This window comes from Xyrauchen texanus, chromosome 31, assembly GCF_025860055.1.
Source record: "Xyrauchen texanus isolate HMW12.3.18 chromosome 31, RBS_HiC_50CHRs, whole genome shotgun sequence".
NCBI lineage: Eukaryota > Metazoa > Chordata > Actinopteri > Cypriniformes > Catostomidae > Xyrauchen > Xyrauchen texanus.
The window spans coordinates 7300149-7326632 of record NC_068306.1 but is presented as its reverse complement, the minus strand read 5'-3'; the positions used below and the strand labels follow the sequence as shown (position 1 = coordinate 7326632).

General features: G+C 40.8%; 1 protein-coding gene across 1 annotated transcript; it reads right to left on the bottom strand.

Annotated features, from left to right (window-relative positions):
* Nucleotides 1-1927: 1927 nt before the first annotated feature.
* On the bottom strand, nucleotides 1928-26425 carry LOC127624508 (complement receptor type 2-like). The gene is made up of 24 exons (XM_052099290.1): nucleotides 26179-26425; nucleotides 25821-26009; nucleotides 24590-24781; nucleotides 22519-22689; nucleotides 20614-20784; nucleotides 19056-19226; nucleotides 18760-18930; nucleotides 18444-18614; nucleotides 17892-18062; nucleotides 14613-14783; nucleotides 14304-14474; nucleotides 13718-13912; nucleotides 13272-13442; nucleotides 13104-13200; nucleotides 12422-12495; nucleotides 11574-11762; nucleotides 11331-11492; nucleotides 7003-7241; nucleotides 6552-6648; nucleotides 4875-5045; nucleotides 4299-4466; nucleotides 2366-2536; nucleotides 2080-2268; nucleotides 1928-2001 (listed from the first exon to the last, which is right to left on the bottom strand). Exons 1-24 carry the CDS (start codon nucleotides 26423-26425, stop codon nucleotides 1967-1969), a joined length of 3954 nt encoding a protein of 1317 aa, XP_051955250.1. The 3' UTR covers nucleotides 1928-1966.
* Nucleotides 26426-26484: the final 59 nt, after the last annotated feature.

Here is a 26484-nt window from a genome sequence, read left to right as displayed (position 1 = left end):
TTGAAATGGTCTGGCCATCTACAAGCAAAGATTTAACTCTGTTGTCAACGCCATTGCTCACTTATGATTCGCAAGGCGTGTAGTATCCCATTGGGGTTAAGGCCCAATATACCCGAAGCATTGTGCCTCCTTTGCTTGGGCTAAGGGTTTGTCCTCACAGGACATCTGTCTGGCTGTAGGCTGGGCTTCCCCCTACACCTTTGCCAGGATTTACAACTTAAATGATTCTGCTCTTTATTCCCAGATCCTTGCTGTGAAGGAGAGTTAACAATAACATTGTTTTGGCTGTTTGTCTTATGTTCATGCCATTCCCGGATTCTTAGACTGAAGAGCAAGGTCTAATGTTCTACTACACTTTTGGCATTACTTCATTTTGTTGGATGACAGTTTAATTCATTTCCCCACTATGGTGAGGATGGAACATCTGTATTGTGTTCACTATCCAGTATCAAGGTCACATTTTAACTATGCTTGGTTAATTATATGGTTTTAAAAAAATCTGGATGGTTCAGCCATTTTTCACCCAAGACAATTGGGATTTCTCCATCCCATCCTCAGTTTGCTCAGCACAATTCTTGTAGGATTACTTTACCAGCAAGCATGAAAAGGTCCATAATCCAACAGAATTCCTGTTACTTTGTATTGGTTTAGAAAAAAAAAACCTCAGCTTCAGATGTAGAAGTATGAGGGAATTGGAATGCAAAAATACAAAAGCACACTCATTGTGGAATAAGACGAGACAGAACTCCTTAAATGAACACCTCGGCATTACATCTTAAATGCAATTATATTTAATATTCTACAGCTTTATTAAAGTTGAAAAAACACGGGAGCAGGTCATGCAAATAACTACAAACTCTGAAACTGGCATTCTGTGCAGTCAGTGCCTTGATAGTTGATGAATGTTCTGATCGAAGGGGGAAGATTGAAACCGCATCTGGCTGATGCAAACGCCAGCGCACTTGCTGCAGCTATATTATAGCTTGACGGCTTGTGATTTATTGAATCATGGGTCACTGTATTTCTCATAGTGAAGACAATTGGAAAGATGCAGCTTTGGGAAATGATAACGTGAACTTCATATTTTTTGCTTTTATTCAATACAAGCATCTAAAACTTAATTTCTTAACCACCATTTCTGCAGTAAATTGGTAAGCTGAGATAGTTGGAGAACATTAAGAGCATGATTCTTAAATAGTTTGCATACACTCCCACTAGCATACTGTTGCGAATGCAGTAAAGACAAATACTTATTCAAGATCTATTTTCTAAAAGCAAGTCTAAATATCTTGTTGCTTCAAGTTAATGTATCTTAAGGATTTTGACAATATAAACCGAAAAGACGAAACACTTGATAATAGGATTTTTGCAATGAATCCCTTTACAGATTGAAACTTTCCCTTTAATACAGTCAATGTCATTTAGGAGGCATTTTAGCAGATGATTGCCCACTTTGTTAATAAGCATGTTAAATACAATCTCTTAAGTTAGGACACAAGCAGATTAATCCATTCACTCATGGATTGGACCATTGTTGGCTGCTGAGACTGTTGGGAAAGGTCGGCTTCCAATGGAATTTGCGTCAATTCTTTGCGGACTCCAATGTCCTTTAAACCAATTTTAAAACTAATGGTGCTAAAACGTTTGCATTACATCCTGGTATGGTTTCCAATGTGTGTAAATGGCTAGAAATTATGCTGAACACCTTTGGGTTTCACAGGACAAAGATCTGGAACAACCTGAGGGTGAATAAATTTTTGGGTAAGCAATCTCTACCACTATGCCAAATCCAGAACACTTTACATTAGTCAAGGAGGCCAAAAAAGGATAAAGATTGATCATTTATTGAGGCAATGAATAGTCTGACCATACATGTTAAGGTTTGCCACAGAGACAACGGGTTAAGGCTTGCCACGTGTGACTTGTGGTGAGCCAATCATATTAAAGCCACTGCTGCACATGATGATCACAGTGTCTTCGGGTTGGTACGAGGGCCCATCTCTAACAACCAGAGAAACAAATCATTAGGTTTTAGTCACTACTAAAAACACTACTTTAGCACACATGAAGACCACCTACCTGGCTCACAGGTGGGAACATTTGGTGTCCAGGAAGCATCTGCTCCACAGCGGAGATGAATTGCTCCTTTCAGCCTGAATCCACGAAAGCATGTGATATGAACAACAGTGTTCTCCACGTGAGGCTGTGTTGAAACCTTACCATGGTTCACTACCATACCATTGGGGATGTCAATGACTGGACACTTGACTGAGGAACCAGAGATATAGAGCAGCATGTGGATGAACAAATTCTTTGGCATTAAAATGTACATGCTGCCAACACACTAATGAATGTCCTACTGTACCTTGCTCACAGGTGGGAACACTTGGGGTCCAGGAACCATCTGCTCCACAGCGAAGTTGATTTGTGCCATTCAGCCTGAATCCAGGAGCGCAGTTGATCTGAACACTGGTGTCAAACGCAACAGCTGATGGGATTGCCTGGCCATAGGGGAGGTCAATGACCGGACATTTCACTGAGGAACCAGAGTATACAACAATTGTTTGAAAGGTCAAGCGCTGCATGGGATTAGTGTCAGTCAGTAATGGATAAAACAACAAAGTCAGCATGAATCTGGGCAAATTTATACTGCTTTGTTGCAAAAAGTTGAGCAAACATCTGAAAACTTAATGACCAAATGAGAACCCCCTCCCCTCCCCTCATGCTTTCCCAAGGTGTGTTTGACTTATGCAGAACAAAATTCCAGCTCTCGAGGTCCACACAATGCAAGCGATAGGGTGCAAAGATTGACGCTTCAAGATGCGAGAGCACAAGTAATATGATGCGTTTTAAAATGGATACCTGCAGACATTATAGCAAGTGTTGGAGAAAGATAGTGGTTTTTGCTAGAAATACATCTCCCTGCCTAGTAAGGAGCATCATGCATGACGAATCACCCAAAACAAAAAAAAAAAATCCATTTCCCACCCACGCCCATCATATGGGGAACGAGTCGAGGCTGGTAAAATCGGCTTGCGCTGGTGTAAATGGCAGATTCACTAAAGAAATCTTTCTGCAGATCAGACACTGTGGGTGCATTTACAGCAATCTCGTTGCCAATTCATTCCCATTATTTGCGGGACAACTGCAAGCGCTCTATAGCCAAGGATGCAGCAGTCCACCATGATCTGACCGTCACCTGAATATTTAACATCTCAAGGGTCACTTGACTATACCGCACATCTGTACTATTGATCAGCAATAATTCAAGAGGATGAATACACAAGCTTGAGAGAGAGAGATAGATATATATATATGCTTGTGGTAAATGCAATATTTTACTGCCTCAAACTGAAGCTTAATGCTGAACATTTCAGTTTTCATAATCCCTCTTGCAAGTAGCATTTATAAATATTTTTATGCATCTCTTCAAAACGTCATTTTCATGGTGCAGTTACAAAATCTTGAGTGGTTTAAAATAGGGTGAATATTACACCATATTTGTCTGATATGGTAAGGTTGACTGAAAGGTTATTAAACCGACAAGTTCTAAATGTGAACTAGTAGAATTCCATTTCACGGACTGGATTTTTCCACATATAGGCATTACAATATGGTTAACCAATTTAATTGATTTCAGAAAAAAAAATTAGACATTAAATTGTATTGTGAAAGATTTGTCACCCACAAAGTCATATCTGGGATAGGAGGGTGAAGGAAATCATTTTTGGATGAACAATTCCTTTAAATCTTATGGAGTGCACAAGGGGATTTAAAAAAAACCAAACAAAAAGCAGCCTTCAAGTCTCAATTTCTGGACTAATGTTGAAGTATAAATATATTAAGGGGGTATTTCCACCTTGGGAAGATACATAGTGCACTCCTTGTCAGTGATTTGCATCAAATAAATCACTCCTATGTGCAGCAATTTCTAAATTTGTCATGCTATACAATTCAGGTTCCATACAAACTTGTAACAGCCGTTATATCTATCGGTTTCCCTGTGCTGATGTCGTCATGCTGTTTGGGGAGTAAAAGGTAACATAGCTTGTACAGCCAGATGCATTTACGCTTTCAAACCACCTGTAAATTAAAATCGTAGGAGGGCATTTACACTTGCGGCTCAGATTGCCATCAGATCACGAACACGCATGGTGACCAAATTGTAATACTCCATAAAAGACAAATCTTTGGTTTGACTTGTTCCATGAAAGTTGATCAAAAGTGGGATGTAGCAGCACATCACCTGGGTAGTCACTAAACAGGATTTGTGATATGGGCATCAGAGGATCTCCTACCTGGCTCACAGGTGGGAACATTGGGTGTCCAGGAACCATCAGCTTCACAGCGGAGTTGATCTGCACCATTCAGTTTGAATCCAGGAGAGCAGGTGATCTGAACAGTGTCAAACACAACCTGTTGTGGGGATACCCGACCATTGAGGACGTCAATGACTGGACACGTCACTGGAAAAGTCAGGAGAGAGGCATGTGGATACTAGTTTCAAATACATCAGATTTACTAAAGGTTAGTGCCATTTCCAAGGTCTCACTGAAAGCAGTAACTTCAGTGTAATCAAATGGAAATTAACAGTTCAATGTGGGTAAATATATTTAGCTAATTTAAAGAGTACAGTTTCTCCTTGTGTAACCCAGTTTAAATCCAGGCGAGCAGGTGATCTGAACGGCAGTGTCAAACACACCCTCACGTGGGGATGCCTGACCATTAATGTCCTGTCATTTCACTAAAAGAGGAAAGTCTGGTCAAAGAGCCATTCAGATTCAAAAGACTAGACTGCATCAAAGTCCTAAATCTCAAATCACACCATAGTCCTCCCCCCAACATGTGTCCTAGTACACCTAAAGATCACATACCTGGCTCACAGGTGGGAACATTTGGTGTCCAGAAACCATCTGCTCCACAGCAGAGATGATTTTCACCATTCAGTTTGAATCCTGGAGAGCAGGTGATCTGAACAACAGTGTCAAACACAACCTCACTTGAGGACACCTGACCATTTGGCATGTCAATGACTGGACATGTGACTACAGGAAACCGAGAGAAAGATAAGAAACATGTGGAATCAGCTCTTTTCAATTTAAAGGGCACAAGCAAATTCACAAAATTACCCAGAGGTAATCTTAGTCTCCCATGAAATGCAACAAGATAAAATTTTTAGTAGGTGAAAGCCAAGCACAAGTCACACCATAATCTCGCCCCAGCTTGAAAACCAACCATCCCCAACCAAGAGGGAAGACATCCTCCTCCCTCATGTGGCACCCTACTTGCAGGCTCATCCGTGACCTTCCAGCATGACAATGCCACAAGCCATACCAATTGTTCGGTGCACGATTTCCTGCAAGTCAGGAACGTCAGTGTACTGCCACGGCCTGTGAAGAGCCCTGATCGCAAACCCATGGAGGATGTTTGGGACATGTTGGATTGGAGGGTGAGGGCTAGTTAATTTAGCTGAGAATTAAAGCAGTTGAAAGGGAGGACACAGATCTTTGTGTAGATGCAGAGTTTGATCTAAACTATTTGGCACAAAATCAGGATCTTTAGCAATTTCTAGAAGTAATTCTAAAAGTACCATTAATACAAATATCTTCGATGAACTTAAAATTAGTTGCTTTGTTTGGGTAAGGGGACATAGGAATAAGTTCCCCATTTGATAAATTTACATCTGCCAGTTCACTTTAGATTAGTTCATGCAAATCAATGGCTTGAACTGGAGCAGCTTTATAATACAATTTGGGAATTCTAGTCCTCAAAGCCTTTTTGACATGGGATAATAGGAAACCTATTAAAATGACAAGATACATTTGCAAAGTAGTTTATCCCATAGTCTAAAAACACTGATCTACAAACTGGTTGATTTTGAAAAAGGAAAATCAACTCGGGAGAACATTCATCTTCTCGTTTTAGTTTTGCAAATCAACAGTCTATATTTATTTGTAATGGTTTTGAATGATATTTTAATTCACTAAAATATAAAATTGAGCTTTTTATTAAAGAAAACTATGTTCTTGTTGTGGGCCTATATGAATTCACTTATAGATACAAACGGTTTTTATACATTAAATCAATCTTTTGAAAATCACATTAAGAATGTGTTTGCAGCAGTCCTAGAGCTCTCATAGTAGCTGCCGTTTCTTGTGTAAATGTCTTTAAATGCGTCAATTTTACGCACTACAAGGAATCTGTAAATCATGTTTTAGGTCTTAATGAATGACCAAGTGTAAATGCATACATTTTTTAAAACACTTGTGCAGAATTAATTCTCTTCATAATCAGCTTTCAGCAGAGAGGTAAATCATGCCAAGTCTCTGGAGAGAAGTGACAAGCGTTCGCACACGATTGGTTGTGCCCTGCAAACGTCACTCATGCGAGTGCATAATCTAACTTAAAATTCAGGATCAAAGTCAGAGATGACAAATTTGAAAAGCTGCACCATGGTACCAATTAAGCCCAATTGGATTTTGAATTGGTCAACATGAAACCAATTCTACATGAATTCCATTACCACCAAACACTTCTTTAGGACCACATACCTGGCTCACAGGTGGGAATATTTGGTGTCCATGAACCATCTTCTCCACAGCGGAGAAGATCTGCACCATTCAGTTTGAATCCAGGAGAACAGGTGATCTGAACGATCGTGTTCGACACAAGATCTTGTGGAGAAGTGTTAGCAGTGTTGACTACCATACCATTGGGGATGTCAATTGCTGGACATTTAACTGGCGAACCAGAGACTGAGATGTCAGCAGCAGCATGTGGATAAACAAATCATTTGGGATCAGAAAGTGCACATCTGATTGACTGAAATTGCAAATATCAAATATTGGCAGAAAGATTAAAAATCACACTTGGAGCTGAGAGTTAAAGACCAGGGCTTTAATGAGATTAGCATTTGAGCATTTTATTTGCTCTGAAATGGGCAAGGGTGTTTTTCCCCAATGAGAGGCAAGGCTATTATGGTCCTTTTTTTCTGCTAGCTACCAAAGTTATTTCAAATCTAGAAGTATTGCAGATCTTACGTTCACATTGCATGTTCAAGGGCGTCCACTGTCCATCAATACAGAACGATGTTGAACTGCCACCCATTTGCGCGTAACCAGGAGCACATTTATACACAACTTTGTCCAAGTTTCTGATTACTGATTTGAGAGGTCTTTGGTTGTCCAGCAGCTTGTCCTGATATTTTCTTGGTTCACCACATGGTATTTTTGTTTGAGCCACTGAAACAGACAAACAGTGAAACGTGTCAAAGCACAACTCAACAAACTGAACTAATTTAAAGACTGAACGATCATTTAATGTTAAAGACGGCATGATTTAGTGTTTCTGCAATCAATTTTCTGCTACCAAATTCTACTATGATCTCTGGGTTTTTAAAAGAATTCCTCACCTACAAAGTGCAGAAACTCAAATATCATTATAATCCTCCAAACATTCACCATCCCCACAAAGAGCCACATATCTACTTCAGACTTAGTGCAGGACGTTTTCTGATTCAATGCAAGCCACGTAACCCAGTTAGCACAGTATCTGTCTTAAATAGTGTGCCAGAACACGCACACACTCATGGACATTGCCAATCAAGCAATCATTCAATCACTAGCGAGCTAATTGATTACTCTCTGCACACACATAGTAAAGCTTTCTCTCTTTCTACCGGTGTATCAGGCAGACACAGAAGAATCAAGAGGTGAATATCTGATTTTGATGTATGAAAGTTGATTCTTGTTTTGTGTCTGATCATTTCAAAATACTAACCCAAAGTTTGGATATCTTTGAATTTAAACACATGTAGTTTATCCCGAGATAAGCACAACCCGTACAGAAAAATCAATGGCAATATAAGCAACATACATAAACAAAAATGTCCATCTTCACACATATAACATATTTTCCCATAGCCTACTAGTGGAAATTGTGTATGAACATATGCTTAAATAAATGTATCATCATAATGTATATATGGCCATATATCAGAATTCTGTATGGGAAAGAATTAGGAAGAGGATAACTTATTTATATGCATGTATGTATATATATATAATTATAGTTATTTTTCTTCAAAATATTTCTTACATTTCCTTAGAAAATATCACAATAAAAGTTAAAGACCATTTCAAGAACTGTTCATTGTTTTAATGAAGTCAAAGTAGCTAAGTAGTATACTGTAGAAGCTAGGGCAGAAAGAAATATTTTATATTAATTCAAAAAATAAATACCTTGTCCACATGTTACACAGACAGCTTTATTAAACAGCTTCATTGATTACAATAGGAGCAATATTCCCAATCTTTCCGAAGAGGAAATAATTGTGAGTTTTAAACTACGATACAATTTCATCGCCTCTCTCATGTAGAAAGTTACAAATATTAACATTTTATTGTGGATTTAATTAAAATGTATTTTATCAGCAAAATAAATCTTTTTGCTGATAAAATACTTGATTTGAAAATACAGATTTGGTGAAATACCAAGTGTATACCGAGTGTTAAACACGGTCTCACGGGGAGAAACCTCACCTTTGGTGATGTCAAAGACTGGAAATTTTACTAAGAAACCATAGAGTGAGATGTCAGAGCAGTATGTATTATTATTGTGGTTTCACTACAAATATGGTTACTATAGTAAAGCCATGATCATTTGTTTGGGTTTCACTACAAATACAATAATTGAAGGTGCAGTAAGTTTCAGAAACCCTTGTTATTATTGACACTTGTGGCTGTTAAGTGAACTGCACTTAATTCAGGCCTTGAAAACACTCTCAGTGGGCTTTAGGGTTGGGACGAAATGGCCACTTATGTCTTGTATTGATGCTCTGTTTTGGACATTTTTGTTTTGGTCAGATGTGCAGGGCTTTCACGTACTGATCTGGACAGACAACACTATGGTTGTGGTGTCCATAAACTGCCAGAGGGGGGTGCAGTCGCGCCCAATGTTGAACCTGGCAAACCAGCTTCTCTGATGTGAAAAGCGTCCCCAGTCTCCTGAACTGTGGTGAAGACTTACTCTCGTGTCAGGGGATCAGCCGAGAGGAATGGAGACTTAACTCTTAGACTGTCCTGAGGATTTGGGAGGCATTCGGGGAAGCTAAGAGCCTGTTTGCCTTTCTGGAGACCATACATTGTCTCCTTTGGTACTTACGATTTAAACTCAGCTGGGCTGCCCTAGCTCAAAATTGGCCAGCGAAATGCAAATATGCATTCCCTCACATTCGTTTGCTACACCAACTGTTGGGCAAATAAAACAGGGCCCCAGCGGTGGATTGATTGCATCCTTGGTTGGAGCTGTGGAAGCTACATATCTCGCCCCTAAATGGGGCTCGTCTGACACAGTTGTGTTTTCGTAGCCAGTACTCCACACCATGCCCAGGGCCAGTGCCCCCTCAACGAGTGGATGCCGCGGTGGATGGAGTGAAGCCTCCACACATGCTATGTCTCTGTGGTAATGCGATCAAGCCATGTGATAAGGTGCATGGGTCGCCGGTCTCCGACGCAGAGGCAACTGAGATTTGTCCTCTGCCACCCTGTTCCATGACGGCATACAGTCACTATGTCAGTGTTACTGCAAGACATTAAAGACCAAGGTCAGAAAAGACAAAGAAATCAAAAAAGGCGTACTGTTTCTCCCACTTGTAACTGAAGTTTAATATTGGATTACCTGAAAACTGCAGATGTTTGTGCTTCTCATAAGTGTCGCTGCATGTTGATCAGACACACTGAAGATGAGCCGCAAACGTTCTCAGGCTTATGTATCCACTTTCAAAATGTTAAACACTCACATTTTCTTGTAAAGCCACTTGTAACCACCAAAATTTGAACTCTTGTTTTAACACTGGTCGATTGACAGATAAGGGGTGGCACTTCACTGCAGCTGGAACACATTCAGGACGGATTAGCATTTGCACCTTAAATGTGATGCGGTCAATGTGTTTACCACATTTGTATGTGGTCCAATCACTAAATGTTTTATACCCTGGCATAACTATGCAATTCAGTGCTTTCATCTGGTTTAATGCTCTTCCTACTGAAAGCCTTTTCAATAGGCATTATTGGCCTTTCCATGAAACTTATACCCAGTGACAAAAGTCACTTGCCTCAGCATAACCTCTGTCAGCATCTATATGGAGAAAACTGAACCAAATATGGTTTTAACAGGTACACTGTTCTAAAACCAGTTAACACCTTCCTCATGGTAACCAAAATATACCCATAACACATCTAATCATGTCACCATTTAGTTTGTAGTTGTCAGAGGTTTATTAACTGCATTGAATTATGAATTTAGATTAATGAATAAATAAACTGTTATATTTCAAAGATAAGCATTGGTTTGTTTGCATACACCTGTGTCAAAGGCTGGCAGGGGATGTCAGTGCTCAGATTCAAGCCTTCATTGTTTCCTTTTGAATACTGATGTTCTCCGGACCTCGAATTTCCTGAGAACAATCTAATATGGAGACTTGTTTTTAGTTGCCGATTCCAGGGTGGTGCACCGGCGATATTAATCCTTATTATATTGATCATCTTTGATAAGGTTATCTTTGGTGATTGTTCTCAATCCTTTAAATCAACATTGTCAATCAATAGAAAAGTGTCAATTAATCACTAGAACATAGATTAGAATCAATTAATAATTGCCAATAACCAAACCCACTCCTGAATATAGCACACTACATTACTTGGTGGCCCATGTGAAAAATCCTACAACTGTACTCTAGATTATGCTTAAAGGCTTGAATGAATACATTTCAGAGGGTCACCATCAAACACTGGTACCTCCCTATTAGGGAGGGTTAATTGGGTCTCAGGTCACATTAACTTTGCATGATTGTTGTATGGTTTAAACTTCCCTTGCTTCATGCTCCAGACATTGATGGTGGTTAACTGCAGTGTTAGCACTTGTCAGGAACTGAAGCATTGTTGACTGCTGAGACTGATTGGAATGGTCGATTCCAATAGAATTGGCTTCTTAAATACCATTCTTTGCAGTGCCATTTTGGACAAACTCAAAAACGTCCTTTATTTTTGCAGCCAGTTTCAAAACACAAGTGTAAAATGTTTGTTTACAGCCTGGTACCATTTGGTTTTCAAAGGAAAATATGGATTTGCAACCAGAGGGTGGATAAATTCTCATTTCATTTTGGGTAAACAACCTCTACCACAATGCCAACTCCAGAACAGCACATTGTATTAATCAAGAATGAGGCCAAAAATCAAGCTTTGTCATTTATTGACACTGATGTACAGTGGTAAAACACAATGAATATTCAGATCATACATGTTAAGGTTTCCGCCACTGATTGAGACAACTGGGCAAGGCTTTCCATTTGCCATCTAGCCCACATGTGACTTGTGGTGAGCCAGTCATATTAAAGCCCCTCCTGCACATGATGAGCACAGTGTCTTTGGGTTTGTACGATGGCTTCTCCCCATTTATCACTCCATTGTCCACCACAGGTGTAGAACAAGTCACTGACACAAAAACAGAGAAACAAAAAGCATTAGTTTGTCACAACTAAAAACACTACTTGAGCACACCTGAAGACAACCTACCTGGCTCACAGGTAGGAACACTTGGTGTCCAGGAACCATCTGGTCCACAGCGGAGTTGATTTGCTCCATTCCGTTTGAATCCAGAATAGCAGGTGATCTGAACCATGGTGTTAAACACAGCCTCACGTGAGGATCCCTTAGCATTGGTAACTACCATACCATTCTTGATGTCAATGACTGGACACTTCACTGAGAAACCAGAGACTGATATCAGAACAGCATGTGGAGGGGGTAACTGGAAGCTTTAATATGAACTCCATTATGCAAAGTAGAGTTTACACAAGTTTTTCCTTTTTGCAAATTAGTTTAACTTTGAATAAGGGAGTGCTGGACAGACATGCAAGTGCATCGTTACTAGTGCATCAAGACCCTTTGTCGTCATTATGACGATCCGACTGGTTGTTTCACGACTAAAATGTGTAAAGGGATTAAATGGAAAGGTGAAGAACCTGCTTAATACAAATGGTTCAATATAAACCAAAAGGAACACGTCCTACAGCTGTCCCACTAGTCTCCATTCGACCTTAATCCCTCAGAGACTTGATTAGCCCGATTAGGGGCCGGGCATGTGGAATCACAACCGGCCTGCCACACAATTTTGTGTGACAGTTTCAAGAATCAAAACCCTTGTAGGGAAGCACATTGCTTTTTACCTAAAACTTTGAACTGTGCGCTAAATGTATGCAGCATTGGATCGAGATATTCAAACCTCAGATTGAGGTACTTAGCAAGTTACTAAAACCAAATTATATATTCCACTTTGTTCCTTCGAGAAATGTCGGTGACATGATCAGAAATTATATTTCCCGGTTATATTTGGGAATTCAGTTTGAAAAGGATTAACTTACCCTCGCATGTCGGGTTTGTCCCACTCCAGCCACTGTCCAAACACACACGGACACCGTGTCCTCTCAAAACATATCTGTAGAAAAAGAAACAAATGATTTTTGGCCTAGTTTAAATCTGAGAATACAGCTTCAAATGTACACTTCAGTATTGTAGATTATGCCCTGATAGTTTCATTTGAAAACTCAACCTGGCCAATTTATTGGAAACAATTGAAGAGATTCAATGCATTTGCAATTTCACATGTTAATGTTGTTAAGATGACACAATCTTGCAGTTTCTCTTTAGTGTACCATTCCTAAATTCCAACAAGTTTAAAGTGAAATTCTAGAACAGAATTAGAATGTTACTCGATCCCCTTTTTCCTAAATTTGGAATGCACATTCCCAGTGTTTAGTAGGTACTCGTTATCCCCTATGATTCTACCCTCCCCAGCAACTGGGCCAAGACCTGGCTGAGTCACTCTGCACACCCTGGATTAAATCCTAAGACTCCAGGGTTGTAGTCAAAAATCAATATTTTGAGCTACCCAGGCCCCCCTAGAATGTCAATTTGGTAAACCAGTGATTCCAGGTTCAACAAATTCAGCTCAACCAACCCTTATCCCCCCAAAAAGCACAGCAATTCCAAGTGCAGATTTCCATTCAAAAGCATAAAATTAAAACCCAAAAGATCTTGACATACCCATCATTACACACAGCAGTGGCTTGGTCACCGACCAATTGTCCTTCTTGAACATATTGCCCATTCTGTAGCGTACTCAGAGGGCTGCACATTTTCGCTAAGGAAAGAAATTGTTTTAGAAGCAGTGCATTGATATACACCCCTCCCCCCTTTAAAAGGGTCACCTACTTGGCTCACAGGTGGGAACATTCGGGGTCCATGAACCATCTATTCCACAGAGTAGTTCCTGTGCTCCATTAAGTTGGAATCCAGGAGAACAGGTGATCTGAACACTGGTGTTAAACACAGACCCCTGGGAGGATACCTGACCATTGGTGACCTCAATGACTGGACAGCTCACTGGAGAAACATACGGATAAACCAAATTCATTTGGAAACGGTCAGATTTACTTCAGCAGTTTATGCCTGTGGGTTAATTAGGAACAAGACATGTTCAATGTGCATTATGCACCGCTACATGGCTGCCTTTTCACTTAAGCTGCACGAAGACCCAACATGGGATCTGGCTTGTCAGTGTATTAATTTATATAAAGCACAAATAAATGCAATTAATTAATCACCAATCTAAAAAAAAAAAACAACTTGTTTTGTAATATGATCACATTTTCCATTACCATTAAACTCTGTAGACCACGTAACAGGCTCACAGGTGGGAACGGCTGGTGTCCAGGAACCATCTGCTCCACAGTGGAGCTCCTGTGCTCCATTCAGTTTGAATCCAGGAGAGCAGGTGATCTGAACAACGGAGTCAACCACAACCTCTTGTGGGGATACCTGACCATTGGTGACATCAATGACTGGACAGGTCACTGGAGAAACATACGGATAAACCAAATTCATTTGGAAACGGTCAGATTTACTTCAGCAGTATGTGCCTGTGGGTTAATTAGGAACAAGACATGTTCAATGTGCATTATGCACCGCTACATGGCTGCCTTTTCACTTAAGCTGCATGAAGACCCAACATGGGATCTGGCTCGTCAGCAAAGCATCAATTTATATAAATGGAGCACAAAGCAAATAAATGTCTTGTATTATATCTAACGGTGAGCCATGTAATTCTTCCTCTCCTCAGGCAGGAGCTGCAGTGCTGCTGCATTGAACATGATCAAACTACAACGGAAATTTACATTTTGTTGATAACGTCAACTAGTCCTTTCAGCCATCATTACAACCAAATGCTTCCTGAAGATAACCTACTTGGCTCACAGGTGGGAATGGCTGGTGTCCAGGAACCATCTGCTCCACAGCGGAGTTCCTGTGCTCCATTCAATTTGAATCCAGGAGAGCAGGTGATCTGAACAACGGTGTCAAACACACCCTCACTTGGGGATGACTGACCATTTGGAATGTCAACGACTGGACAGGTCACTAAGGACACAATAGATAACATGCAATCTTGTCACCCAAACGTTTCATTTGTATTCAAAAGTCTGAGGTCACTGGACTGCGTAAATTGTAAGCCACAATATCACCATAACTATGTACTTTAGTACACCGAGAACCTACCTGGCTCACAGGTGGGAATGGCTGGTGTCCAGGAACCATCTGCTCCACAGCGGAGTTCCTGTGCTCCATTCAGTTTGAATCCAGGAGAGCAGGTGATCTGAACAACGGTGTCAAACACACCCTCACTTGGGGATGACTGACCATTTAGAATGTCAACGACTGGACAGGTCACTGGAGGAACCAGAGAGAGACAAGAAACATGTGGATGCATATACAGGCGAAACTCGAAAAATTTGAATATCGTGCAAAAGTTCATTAATTTCAGTAATTCAACTTAAAAAGGTGAAACTAATATATTATATAGACTCATTACAAGCAAAGTAAGATATTTCAAGCCTTTATTTGATATTTGTGATTATGGCTTACAGCTTATGAAAAGCCCAAATTCAGAATCTCAGAAAATTAGAATATTACATGAAATCAAAAAAAAATATAAAATAGATGTCGGCCCTCTGAAAAGTATAATCATGCATATGTACTCCGTACTTGGTTTGGGCCCCTTTTGCATTAATTACTGCCTCAGTGTGTCGTGGCATGGATGCTATCAGCCTGTGGCACTGCTGAGGTGTTATGGAAGACAAAGATGCTTCAATAGCGGCCTTCATCTCTTCTGCATTGTTTGGTCTCACGTCTCCCATCTTTCTCTTGGCAATGCCCCATAGATTCTCTATGGGGTTCAGGTCAGGTGAGTTTGCTGGCCAATCAAGCACAGTAATACCATGGTCATTGAACCAGGTTTTGGTACTTTTGGCAGTGTGGGCAGGTGCCAAGTCCTGCTGGAAAATGAAGTCAGCATCTCCATAAAGCTTGTCTGCTGAAGGAAGCATGAAGTGCTCTAAAATGTCCCGGTAGACGGCTGCGTTGACTCTGGACTTAATAAAGCACAGTGGACCAACACCAGCCGATGACATGGCTCCCCAAACCAACACCGACTGTGGAAACTTCACACTGGACTTCAAGCATCTTGGATTGTGCCTCTCCATCCTTCCTCCAGACTCTGGGACCTTGGTTTCCAAATGAGATGCAAAATTTGCTCTCATCAGAAAAGAGGACTTTGGACCACTGAGCAACAGACCAGTTCTTTTTTCCTTTTGCCCAGGTAAGACGCTTCTGACGTTGTTTGTTCAGGAGCGGCTTGACAAGAGGAATACGACATTTGAAGCCTCAGTCCACTCCTTGTGAAGCTCCCACACATTTGAATGGCCTTTTCCTGACAATCCTCTCCAGGCTACGGTCATCCCTGCTGCTTGTGCACCTTTTTCTTCCACACTTTTCCCTTCCACTTAACTTTCTATTAATGTGCTTTGATACAGCACTTTGAGAACATCCAACTTCTTTTGCAATTACCTTTTGAGGCTTTCCCTCCTTGTGGAGGGTGTCAATGATGGTTTTCTGCACAACTGTCAGGTCAGCAGTCTTCCCCATGATTGTGAATTCAACTGAACCAGACAGACCATTTAAAGGCTCAGGAACCCTTTGCAGGTGTTTAGCTGATTAGAGTGTGACACTTTGAGCCTACAATACTGAACCTTTTCACAATATTCAAATTTTCTGAGATTCTGAATTTAGGGTTCTCATAAGCTGTAAGCCATAATTTCTATGATTATGGCTTACATCAAATAAAGGCTTGAAATATCTTTGCTTGTAATGAGTCTATATAATATATTAGTTTCACCTTTAAGTTGAATTACTGAAATTAATGAACTTTTGCACGATATTCTAATTTTTCGAGTTTCACCTGTATGGAGAAGGGAGTTGGAATACTAGGCCATCTAGTTGCAATATTCTTTTGATGCTGCTGTAAAATTATAGTATGTGTTTTGACAGCTCTCCAGGTTGTGGTCTTCACACTTGCAACAGACGCTTTTTCGCAACGGTTTGACCCATGGCCATATGGGCATGAATAAATCTTCTGTGACACTTGCATATCAGATTTGAATTCTTTCTGGGGGAAGAGGCCAATTAAAAAGGAGGATGTACGTACCAATTTGATAACGCTGTCCTCTCTTGATCATTATTCCCTTCACATTTACTACACCTTGGGGGTTTGAGCTCACAGGTAATTTAATCTTAAATCCAATTCTTTGGTGCGGATCACTCCTATGCTGTAGTTTATTGTTGGACAAGGTGATGCCTCTACTTGAACTCCGAGAATTGTGGCTCATCTTAAATTCTCTGCATTTGCCCGTTTACACCAGTCCACTAGAATTTGCCCAGAGTGTAAGTCACATCTTTCACTATTCTTGCCATTCCCGTGATACCCTTGTGTATAGCAAATGGAGAAAGTTTAGTGATTGGCAAATCTGGTGAAGCTGCTTCAAGGATTATAAACCTTGTCCACTCTTCACTATTTGGCAGGAGTAAACATTTACTCTGAAATAGTCCATTTCAAAGAGAAAGAAAAAAAAAAAAACTTTTGAATCCACATTTTAAGTTTTATCACTCTTATTCCCCATCACCTTGGAGCCCTAAAAGCAGGGAGGCACAGCACCATGAAATTCCATCAGAATATGCACAGAGCTATAAGAATGATATCCTCAAGCTGGTAGAACAGATTGTAAGCTGCTTGATCCACACGATTGACCCTTAGCCAACGCTTACTGGGGATTCTGGAAAGTTAGCAGTTGTTGAGCCATCACAGAACATGTCTTGACCAGCTGATAGATTGGATTGAGCCAAATCCAACCTCCCGACAAGGTGAAGTATGAGCAAAAGTAGTGTAGAAATAGTGGCAGCCACAGCAAACCATATCTCCCAGGCACCAGGATCTCTTCCTCCACCGACAATGGTCACCCTTTTTATTGCTCCTTACGAACAGCATTGGGGTACCGAGGATCTATTTTACTCTGGATCTTTACAGAGAGATGAAGGATGTAATCGCACATCTAGATTGAGAAGGCATGTGCAAAAAAGGTATAAAGTTTTAACCCTCATGACGGGGGCTCAAGGGATGTTCTCTTGCCCAAGACGACCATAGCACTACGGAGGGGTGCATGCCACGGTTCCTTTCACAAGCTACCATCAAGATGGGTCTAGTGCCATACCTGGCCACATCACCTGAAGCGGTTTCGAAAGTTTAGTGCATCTGGACTGTGAGCCATGTAATTCTCCCTCTACATTCAGGCAGGAGCTGCAGTGCTGCTCACAAGTCATAGTTTGACTATCATTTATCACAACAGGAGAGATCAGTTCAAATGACAAGTATGTTGATGTTATCGATAATTTAGACAAATCCTTTCAGCCCTCATTACAAACAAATGCTTCCAGAAGATAACCTACCTGGCTCACAGGTGGGAATGGCTGGTGTCCAGGAACCATCTGCTCCACAGCGGAGTTCCTGTGTTCCAATCAGGTTGAATCCAGGGGAGCAGGTAATATGAACAACGGAGTCAAACACAACCTCTTGTGGGGATACCTGACCATTGGTGACATCAATGGCTGGACAGGTCACTGGAGAAACAATTAGTTTGGAACCGGTCAGATTTACTTCAGCAGTATGTGCCTGTGGGTTAATTAGTAACAAGACCTGTTCAATGTGCATTAAGCACTGCTACATGGCTGCCTTTTCCATTTTAGAAGCCGCATGAAGACCCAACATGGGATCTGGCTCGTCAGCAGCACATCAATTAATATAAATAGAGCACAAAGCAAATAAATGTCTTGTATTATATCCAACTGTGAACCATGCAATTCTTCCTCTCCTTAGGCAGGAGCTGCAGTGCTACTGCATTGAACATGATCAAACTACAAAGGAAACTTACATTTTGTCGATAACATCAGCTAGTCCTTTCAGCCCTAATTACAACCAAATGCTTCCTGAAGATCACCTACTTGGCTCACAGGTGGGACTGGCTGGTGTCCAGGAACCATCTGCTCCACAGCGGAGCTCCTGTACTCCAATCAGTTTGAATCCAGGAGAGCAGGTGATCTGAACAACGGTGTCAAACACACCCTCACTTGGGGATGACTGACCATTGATTATGTCAATGACTGGACATGCCACTAAGGAACAAGAGCAGAATGTGGACAAAATGAAATGCCTATTTGAACGGACCTCAAAATAAGTCCCACTTATGCACTGCTCGGGTGTGGTCCAAAACAGGCCTTTTACCCCAGCTATAGCACAACTAAAAATCTCCTACTGTACCTGGCTCACAGGTGGGAACGGCTGGAGTCCAAGAACCATCTGCTCCACAGCGGAGATCCTGTGCTCCAATCAGTTTGAATCCAGGAGAGCAGGTGATCTGAACAACGGTGTCAAACACACCCTCACTTGGGGATGACTGACCATTGATTATGTCAATGACTGGACAGGTCACTACGGACACAATAGATAATGCAATCTTGTCACCCAAACGTTTCATTTAAATTGACTGAGGTCACTGGACTGCATCAACTGTAAGACACACCATAATCATGTACTAGAGTACACTGAGAACCTACCTGGCTCACAGGTGGGAACGGCTGGTGTCCAGGAACCATCTGCTCCACAGCGGAGTTCCTGTGCTCCAATCAGTTTGAATCCAGGAGAGCAGGTGATCTGCACAACAGTGTCAAACACACCCTCACTTGGGGATGCCTGACCATTTGGCATTTCGATGTCTGAACATCTCACTGAAGGAACCAGAGAGGGAGATAAGAAACATTTGAAAAAGCTTAGAATTCCTAGACAATCATGCCTCGTCTCTTGTAAATTCAATCCTCTTCCCCTTGTCACAATTGGCATTTACCCATAGAGTGTTGTGACTATTAAAGACTCCCATGAGTATATATGGAGAAGGGAGTTGGAACTCCAGGCCATCCCGTTGCAATATTCTTTTAATGCTGCCAAATGGTCTCCTGTACCATAGTATTTGTGATTTGACAGCTCTCCAGGTTGTGGTCTCCACCACACTTGCAACAGATGCTATTTTTACAACTGTTTGACCAATGGCCATATTTCACACTTAAAACATCACAATGATTGGGTAGTTTAATGTTGGACGAGGTGATGCCTCCATTTGAACTCCAGCGAGAATTGTGGCTAATAGTAAATTCTCTGCATCTGCCTCCACACCAGTCCACTAGAATTTGCCCAGATCGTAAATCATATCTTTCACTATTCCTGTGATACCAGTGTATAGCAAAGGGAGAAAGTTTAGTGATTTGCAAATCTGGTGAAGCTGCTTCAAGGATTATAAACCTGGTCCACCATTTGGCAGGAGTTAACATTTACTCTGAAATAGTCAATTTCCAAGTAAAAAGAAAAAAGCTTTTGGGAAGCGTTTGAAGCCACATTTTAAGTTTGTTTCATCGTTCTTATTCCCCATTGACCCTTAGCCAATGCTTACTGGGGATTCTGGAAAGTTAGCAGTTGTTGAGCTATCACAGAACATGTCTTGACTAGCTGATAGATTGGAGTGAGCCAATCCAACCTCCCATCTTGGTGAAGTATGAGCCAAAGTACAGTGTTGAAATAGTGGCAGCCGCAGAAAACCATCTCTCTCAGGCACCAGGATCTCTTCCTCCGACAAGGGTCACCTTTTTTATTGCTCCTTGTGAACAGCATTGGGGTACTGAGGATCTATTTCACGCTGGATCCTTACAGAGAGATGAAGGATGGTATTAGCACATCTAGATTTAGAAGTGTGCAAAAAGGTATAAATCAAGAAAGTTGTAACCCTCCTGACGGGGGCTTAAGGGTTGTTCTCTCTTGCCAAAGACGACCCTAGCACTACAGAGAGGAGCATGCCACGGTTCCTTTCACAAGCTACCATCAAGATGGGTCTAGTGCCGTACCCGGCCACATCACCTGAAGCGGTTTCGAAAGTTTAGTGGATCTGGACTGTGAGCCATGTAATTCTCCCTCCACAGTCAGACAGGAGCTACAGTGCTGCTCATGAGTCATAGTTCATTTCTCATTTAACGCAACATGAGATCAGAGTTCAATGACACCACAAATTGTTGTAGACAAATCCTTTCCACCCTCATTACAAACAAATGCTTCCTGAAGATCACCTACCTGGCTCACAGTTGGGAATGGCTGGTGTCCAGGAACCATCTGCTCCACAGCGGAGTTCCTGTACTCCAATAAGTTTGAATCCAGGAGAGCAGGTGATCTGAACAACGGTGTCAAACACAACCTCTTGTGGGGATGCCTGACCATTGATTATGTCAATGACTGGACAGGTCACTACAGACACAATAGATAACAATGCAATCTCGTCACCCAAACGTTTCATTTATATTCAAAAGACTGAGGTCACTGGACTGAATCAACTGTAAGACAACACCATAATCATGTACTAGAGTACACTTTGAGAACCTACCTGGTTCACAGGTGGGAATGGCTGGTGTCCAGGAACCATCTGCTCCACAGCGCAGTTCCTGTGCTCCAATCAGTTTGAATCCAGGAGAGCAGGTGATCTGAACAATGGTGTCAAACACACCCTCACTTGGGGATGACTGACCATTTGGCATGTCAATGAATGGACATCTCACTGGAGGAACCAGAGAGAGAGAGAGATACGGAACATTGAAATATCACTTTTCAATCAATGCTTTTAAAAATAAAAAAAAATAAAAAAAAAAAAGCACAATAAGCAACTAGACGAACTCCGAAATGCATTTCATCTCCCATGAAGACTGCACAAATTACAATAGTCCAGAGCACTTTAATAAACAATCTGATTTTGTATTCCAGATTACATTTAGTCCATTACAACTCGGGCTGCATCTGATGATTTGAAGATTAATTAGCTTTTGACCAATTATTTAGCTTATGCCCAGACCAAGTCTGTAAACATGCTAACGGAGAACATCAAGTAAAAATTTAAAGTGTTTTCCCCTTTAATTTAGTGAAAGGAAAGCATTGGCGGACAAATCCTATTGTTGGCATTTGCCTCGTTTTCCATTTAAAATACAAATCCTTACAGGATGCATTTGAAGCAACCGAAGATCTTTAAACTTGCTTTGAGACTGCATCTTAAAATACACGTATACAAATGGGTTATAATTCTGCAAATGCACTAAAAGGCAAAATACAGCAGATCTATTCTTTAGAAGAGTCAAAAGCATCTGACATGCTGCAATTATTTATTAAAAAAAAAAAAAATCCAAATATTCAACATTCTCGGATAAGAATTCCCTATATAGCTGCTAAAGAATGTTCAACGAGTTTGATATTTTTATTGGAAAAGCCAAATCAAGTGTATTTTGTTGGCGTGTAATTCGGCGATGACGATCCCCTCAACTTTTTGGTTCGCTTCAATCCATCTTTAAAAACCTTCATTAAAAAGCAGCATATTTTAAATTTCTTCATAAGAAATGCAGTGACACGATTCAATTCATGAGCACTCTCATTATAATCTAGCTGAATCAAGCACACACACACACTTGAGGGACTAGAATCTCCACGCCAGAGACTAGAACGCTCCACCCGGCTGCAGTTTTATTCTTCCCCCTTAGATCGGGATAGTCGCACAACTCAGGTGCTAACTGCATAGAAATATCAGTTTGGAGTCCACTCATTTACATGACATGCCTCCATATTTGAACTTAAGCTATAACAAAATTAAATAGAACTGCATTTAAGATGCAACACTGGGGGGGGTCCTTACAAAAGACACTCGACATGCAAGTTTCAATCAGCGCTTCTGCATTTACTCATTTTGTATTTTTGCATTATAATTTCCCTATACTTGGCAAACTGAATCAACCTCTTTGGAGAGTTTAGTGCATCTGGACTGTGAGCCATGAAATTCTCCCCCAGTCAGACAGGAGCTGCAGTGCTGCCCACACATCATTGAACTCTGATCTCATGTTACGTTACAAAAGATCAAAGACTAGGACAATTAATTAAAATTGTCGATGGTGTCAACAAATCCTTTCAACCCTCATAACCAAATGCTTCCTGAAGATCACCTACCTGGCTCACAAGTGGGAACGGCTGGTGTCCAGGAACCATCTGCTCCACAGCGGAGTTCCTGAACTCCAATCAGTTTGAATCCAGGAGAGCAGGTGATCTGAACAATGGTGTCAAACACACCCTCACTTGGGGATGCCTGACCATTGGGAAGGTCAATGACTGGACATTTCACTAAGGAACCAGAGCAGAATGTGTACAAAATGAAACGGCCCATTTGAACAGACATCAAAATAAGTCCCACTTATGCACTGCTTGGGTGTGATCCAAAACAGGCCTTTTTCCCCCCCAACTCTAGCACAACTAAAAATCTCCTACTGTACCTGGCTCACAGGTGGGAACGGCTGGTGACCAGGAAGCCATCTGCTCCACAGCGGAGTTCCTGTGCTCCATTCAATTTGAATCCAGGAGAGCAGGTGATCTGAACAACAGTGTCAAACACACCCTCACTTGGGGATGCCTGACCATTGGGAAGGTCAATGACTGGACATTTCACTAAGGAACCAGAGGGAGATAAGAAACATGTGGAAAAACCTTTAAACAAAATAAAAAGGCACAATAAGCAACTCATTACTCAAGGTATTTTGTATCCCATGAAGTTACAAGACTGCACGAATTAAAGTCATACAATTTGGATTTAATTAAAAAAAAATAAAAACTGGTATTCCAGATTACATTTAGTCCATTACAACTAGGGCTGCAACTGATGATTGACAACTAATTAGCTCTTGATTCAGTCTGTGCCCTGACTTAAGGTTTAAAGTTGCATTCTTTGAATTAAGGGAAATCATTTAGTTTTTTTTTTGCTGAATTATCAGCATTAATCTGGTTTCCCCATTTAAAACTCTAAAACCCTTACAAGATACATTTACTTGAACTAACAAGATTTAAACTTTTAGAATTAAGTTCCACGCAAACTTATATTTTCACTGTTATACTTCTGCAAAACAATTGTACTAAAAGATATTCTCTCTTTTAGAGAATAAGTGTCCAACATACTGCTTCTCAGGTGAATGCATAATTATTTTTTATTAAAAAGACGACTTGTATTTGGTCTCTCAGAAAACAATTATCTTCTGCAATATAGCGGCTTAAGTTTTATACATTTATTGGAAAAGCCAAAACAAACTTTGTTGGTGTATGATGCAGTGAAAACTTCCCTCCCTCTTTTTGTTCACTTAAAAAAAAAAAAAAACCCTCTCATTAGAAGCCAAGTATTGGCAATTTTCTTCAAGGAAAAAAATAAAATAAAAATGCAGGGACATGATTAAGTCACAATCCCTCATGTTCTGATATTGCTGTAGCAAGTGCAGGCTTGAGGGACAAGAATCCCCATGCCAGAGTGTGCTTCAGCCAAATACAGTTTGAATCGCCCCATGGAGTGGTGGTGGTGTAGTGGTCTAATGCACAAAACTGGTAATCAGAAGGTTGGTGGTTCGATCCCCACGGCCACCACCATTGTGTCCTTGAGCAAGGCACTTAACTCCAGGTTGCTCCGGGGGGGGATTGTCCCTGTAATAAGTGCGCTGTAAGTCACTTTGGATAAAAGCGTCTGCCAAATGCATAAATATAAAAATAAATATTTAGATCAGGATAGTCGCACAATTCCTAGAAGAGGTGCTGACTGCACAGAAAATGTCAGGTTGGAGTCCAGTCAGTTACATGACCCGCTTCTATATTATTTTAACTTTAATAAAAAGCTAGAATTAAATATAACTGCATTAAGACGCAACACTGCGTGGGGTTTCCTTAAAAAGATGCTCACATAACACGCAAGTGTCGCTGCTCCACAATGAGCGCTTCTGTATTTACTCATTTAGTAAATTTGCATCATAATTCCCCCATACTTTGCAAACTGAAATCACCGGAAGCAGTTTGGAAGGTTTAGAGTGCATTTGGACTGTGAGCCATGTAATTCTCCCGCAGTCAGACAAGAGCTGCAGTGCTGCTCATGCATCAGTGAACGGTGATCTCATATTACGGTAAGAGATAAAACTGTGACAACAAAAATTAACACTGTCGACAACTCCTTTCAGCCCTCATTACAACCAAATGCTTCCTGAAGACCACCTACTTGGCTCACAGGTGGGAACGGCTGGTGTCCATGAACCATCTGCTCCACAGCGGAGTTCCTGTGCTCCAATCAGTTTGAATCCAGGAGAGCAGGTGATCTGAACAACGGTGTTAAACACAACCTCACGTGGAGAACCCCTAGCATTGTTCTTGGCTGCTGTACCATTGGGAATGTCAATGACTGGACATTTCACTAAGGAACAAGAGTGGGAGACAACAGAATGTGGACAAAGAAATTGTTTGATATCACACATGAAATAGATTGTGTAAGTCACTGTAAATAATCCATTAGAACAGATGTAAAAACTAAGGATGTGCTGAACATTCAGAGGTTTAAACTGAAATTTTGAAGTCAAGAAGTTTTATAAATAGTTAAGCAATTCAAATAAATAGCCAAATTGCACTGAAAAGGGCCATTTATCTGCAACATGCTCATCTTTCATTAAATACAGAACATATGCATTCACTGAATCCAAGTTAGCCAATATTTAACAGGCATATTTATTGAAAACATTTGAGTAGTAAAAGGACCAATAGAGCAACCCAACTTGTCCAAGCGGAAACCACCACATAAGTTAATAAACATTAAAACAGTCAGGACATTGGAGAAAGTAGCCTAGAAAATGACCAGCATACATTGGAGTAAACTTGGTCAACATGGCCCAGTGAGAGACAGTACTGGAATTCGAGGCTGCCATCCTGCACTTGAATAACGTACAAGCATACACCGATTTAAAGACTAAAATGTGAATCGTCCATATGGAATTATGGACGTTCAAACGTATGGAAGTCCGATTCCCGCACCATCACGATGGGATTTCAAAACAAAGTTTGCTTGTCCACCAAAAGGAAATCTCCCTGTGCACGCCACAAGTGAAAGAGCACGCACAGCCAGAGGTGAAATTAAACCATATTTGCGCCAGATATCCCATTAATTATATTTTTATTATTAATTCTGTTTAAAATATGCAACATTAATACAACCAAAATTAAGCACAGCCTCTTAAAAATATAAAGCCAAGTGTAAAGGTGTAACTGTTGATCAGTTAAATGACGGGGAGAGGAATATTAACAGACTAGTAATTATAGTGTAGACTAGCAGCATCAGAACCATTTTGTCCACTAATTTCACATCCCTAATCAAAATAAAGTCCCACACATTCACTGCTTGGAGGGGTGGTGCAAAATCAGTTCACCTCAAAACTAGAACAGCTAAAAATATGCAACTGTACCTGGCTCACAGGTGGGAACGTTTGGTGTCCAGAAACCATCTGCTCCACAGCGGAGTTGATTTGCTCCATTCAGTTTGAATCCACGAATGCAGGTGATCAGAACAACAGTGCCAAACACAACCTCATGTGGAGAACCCTTAACATTGCTGCCTACAATGCCATTTGGGACCTCGGTGATGGGACATTTCACTGGAGGAAATGGAGTGAAAGATAAACATGGATCACTTGGAATCAATGCTTAATTTAAAGGGCACAATAAGCAATTTGACAATTATCCTGAAGTTAGATATGTCAGTCCAATTTTGTATTCCAGATTAAGTTGTCCATTACAATGTAATGCTTCCTGAAGTTCACACACCTCGCTCACAGGTAGGAACATTTGGCATCCATGAACCATCTGCTCCACAGTGGAGTTGATTTGCTCCATTCAGTTTGAATCCACGAATGCAGGTGATCTGAACTACGGTGTTAAACACAACCTCACGTGGAGAACCCTTAACATGGTTCACTACCACACCATTGGGGATGTCAATGACTGGACATTTAACTGAAAGGAGCACAAGAACAGCATTTGGATAAGCCACAGAGGCAAAAATTGATGCCATCAACATAACTAATGAAGTAATTAGATTGACATTTAAAAAGTGGTCCAATTACAAGAAAC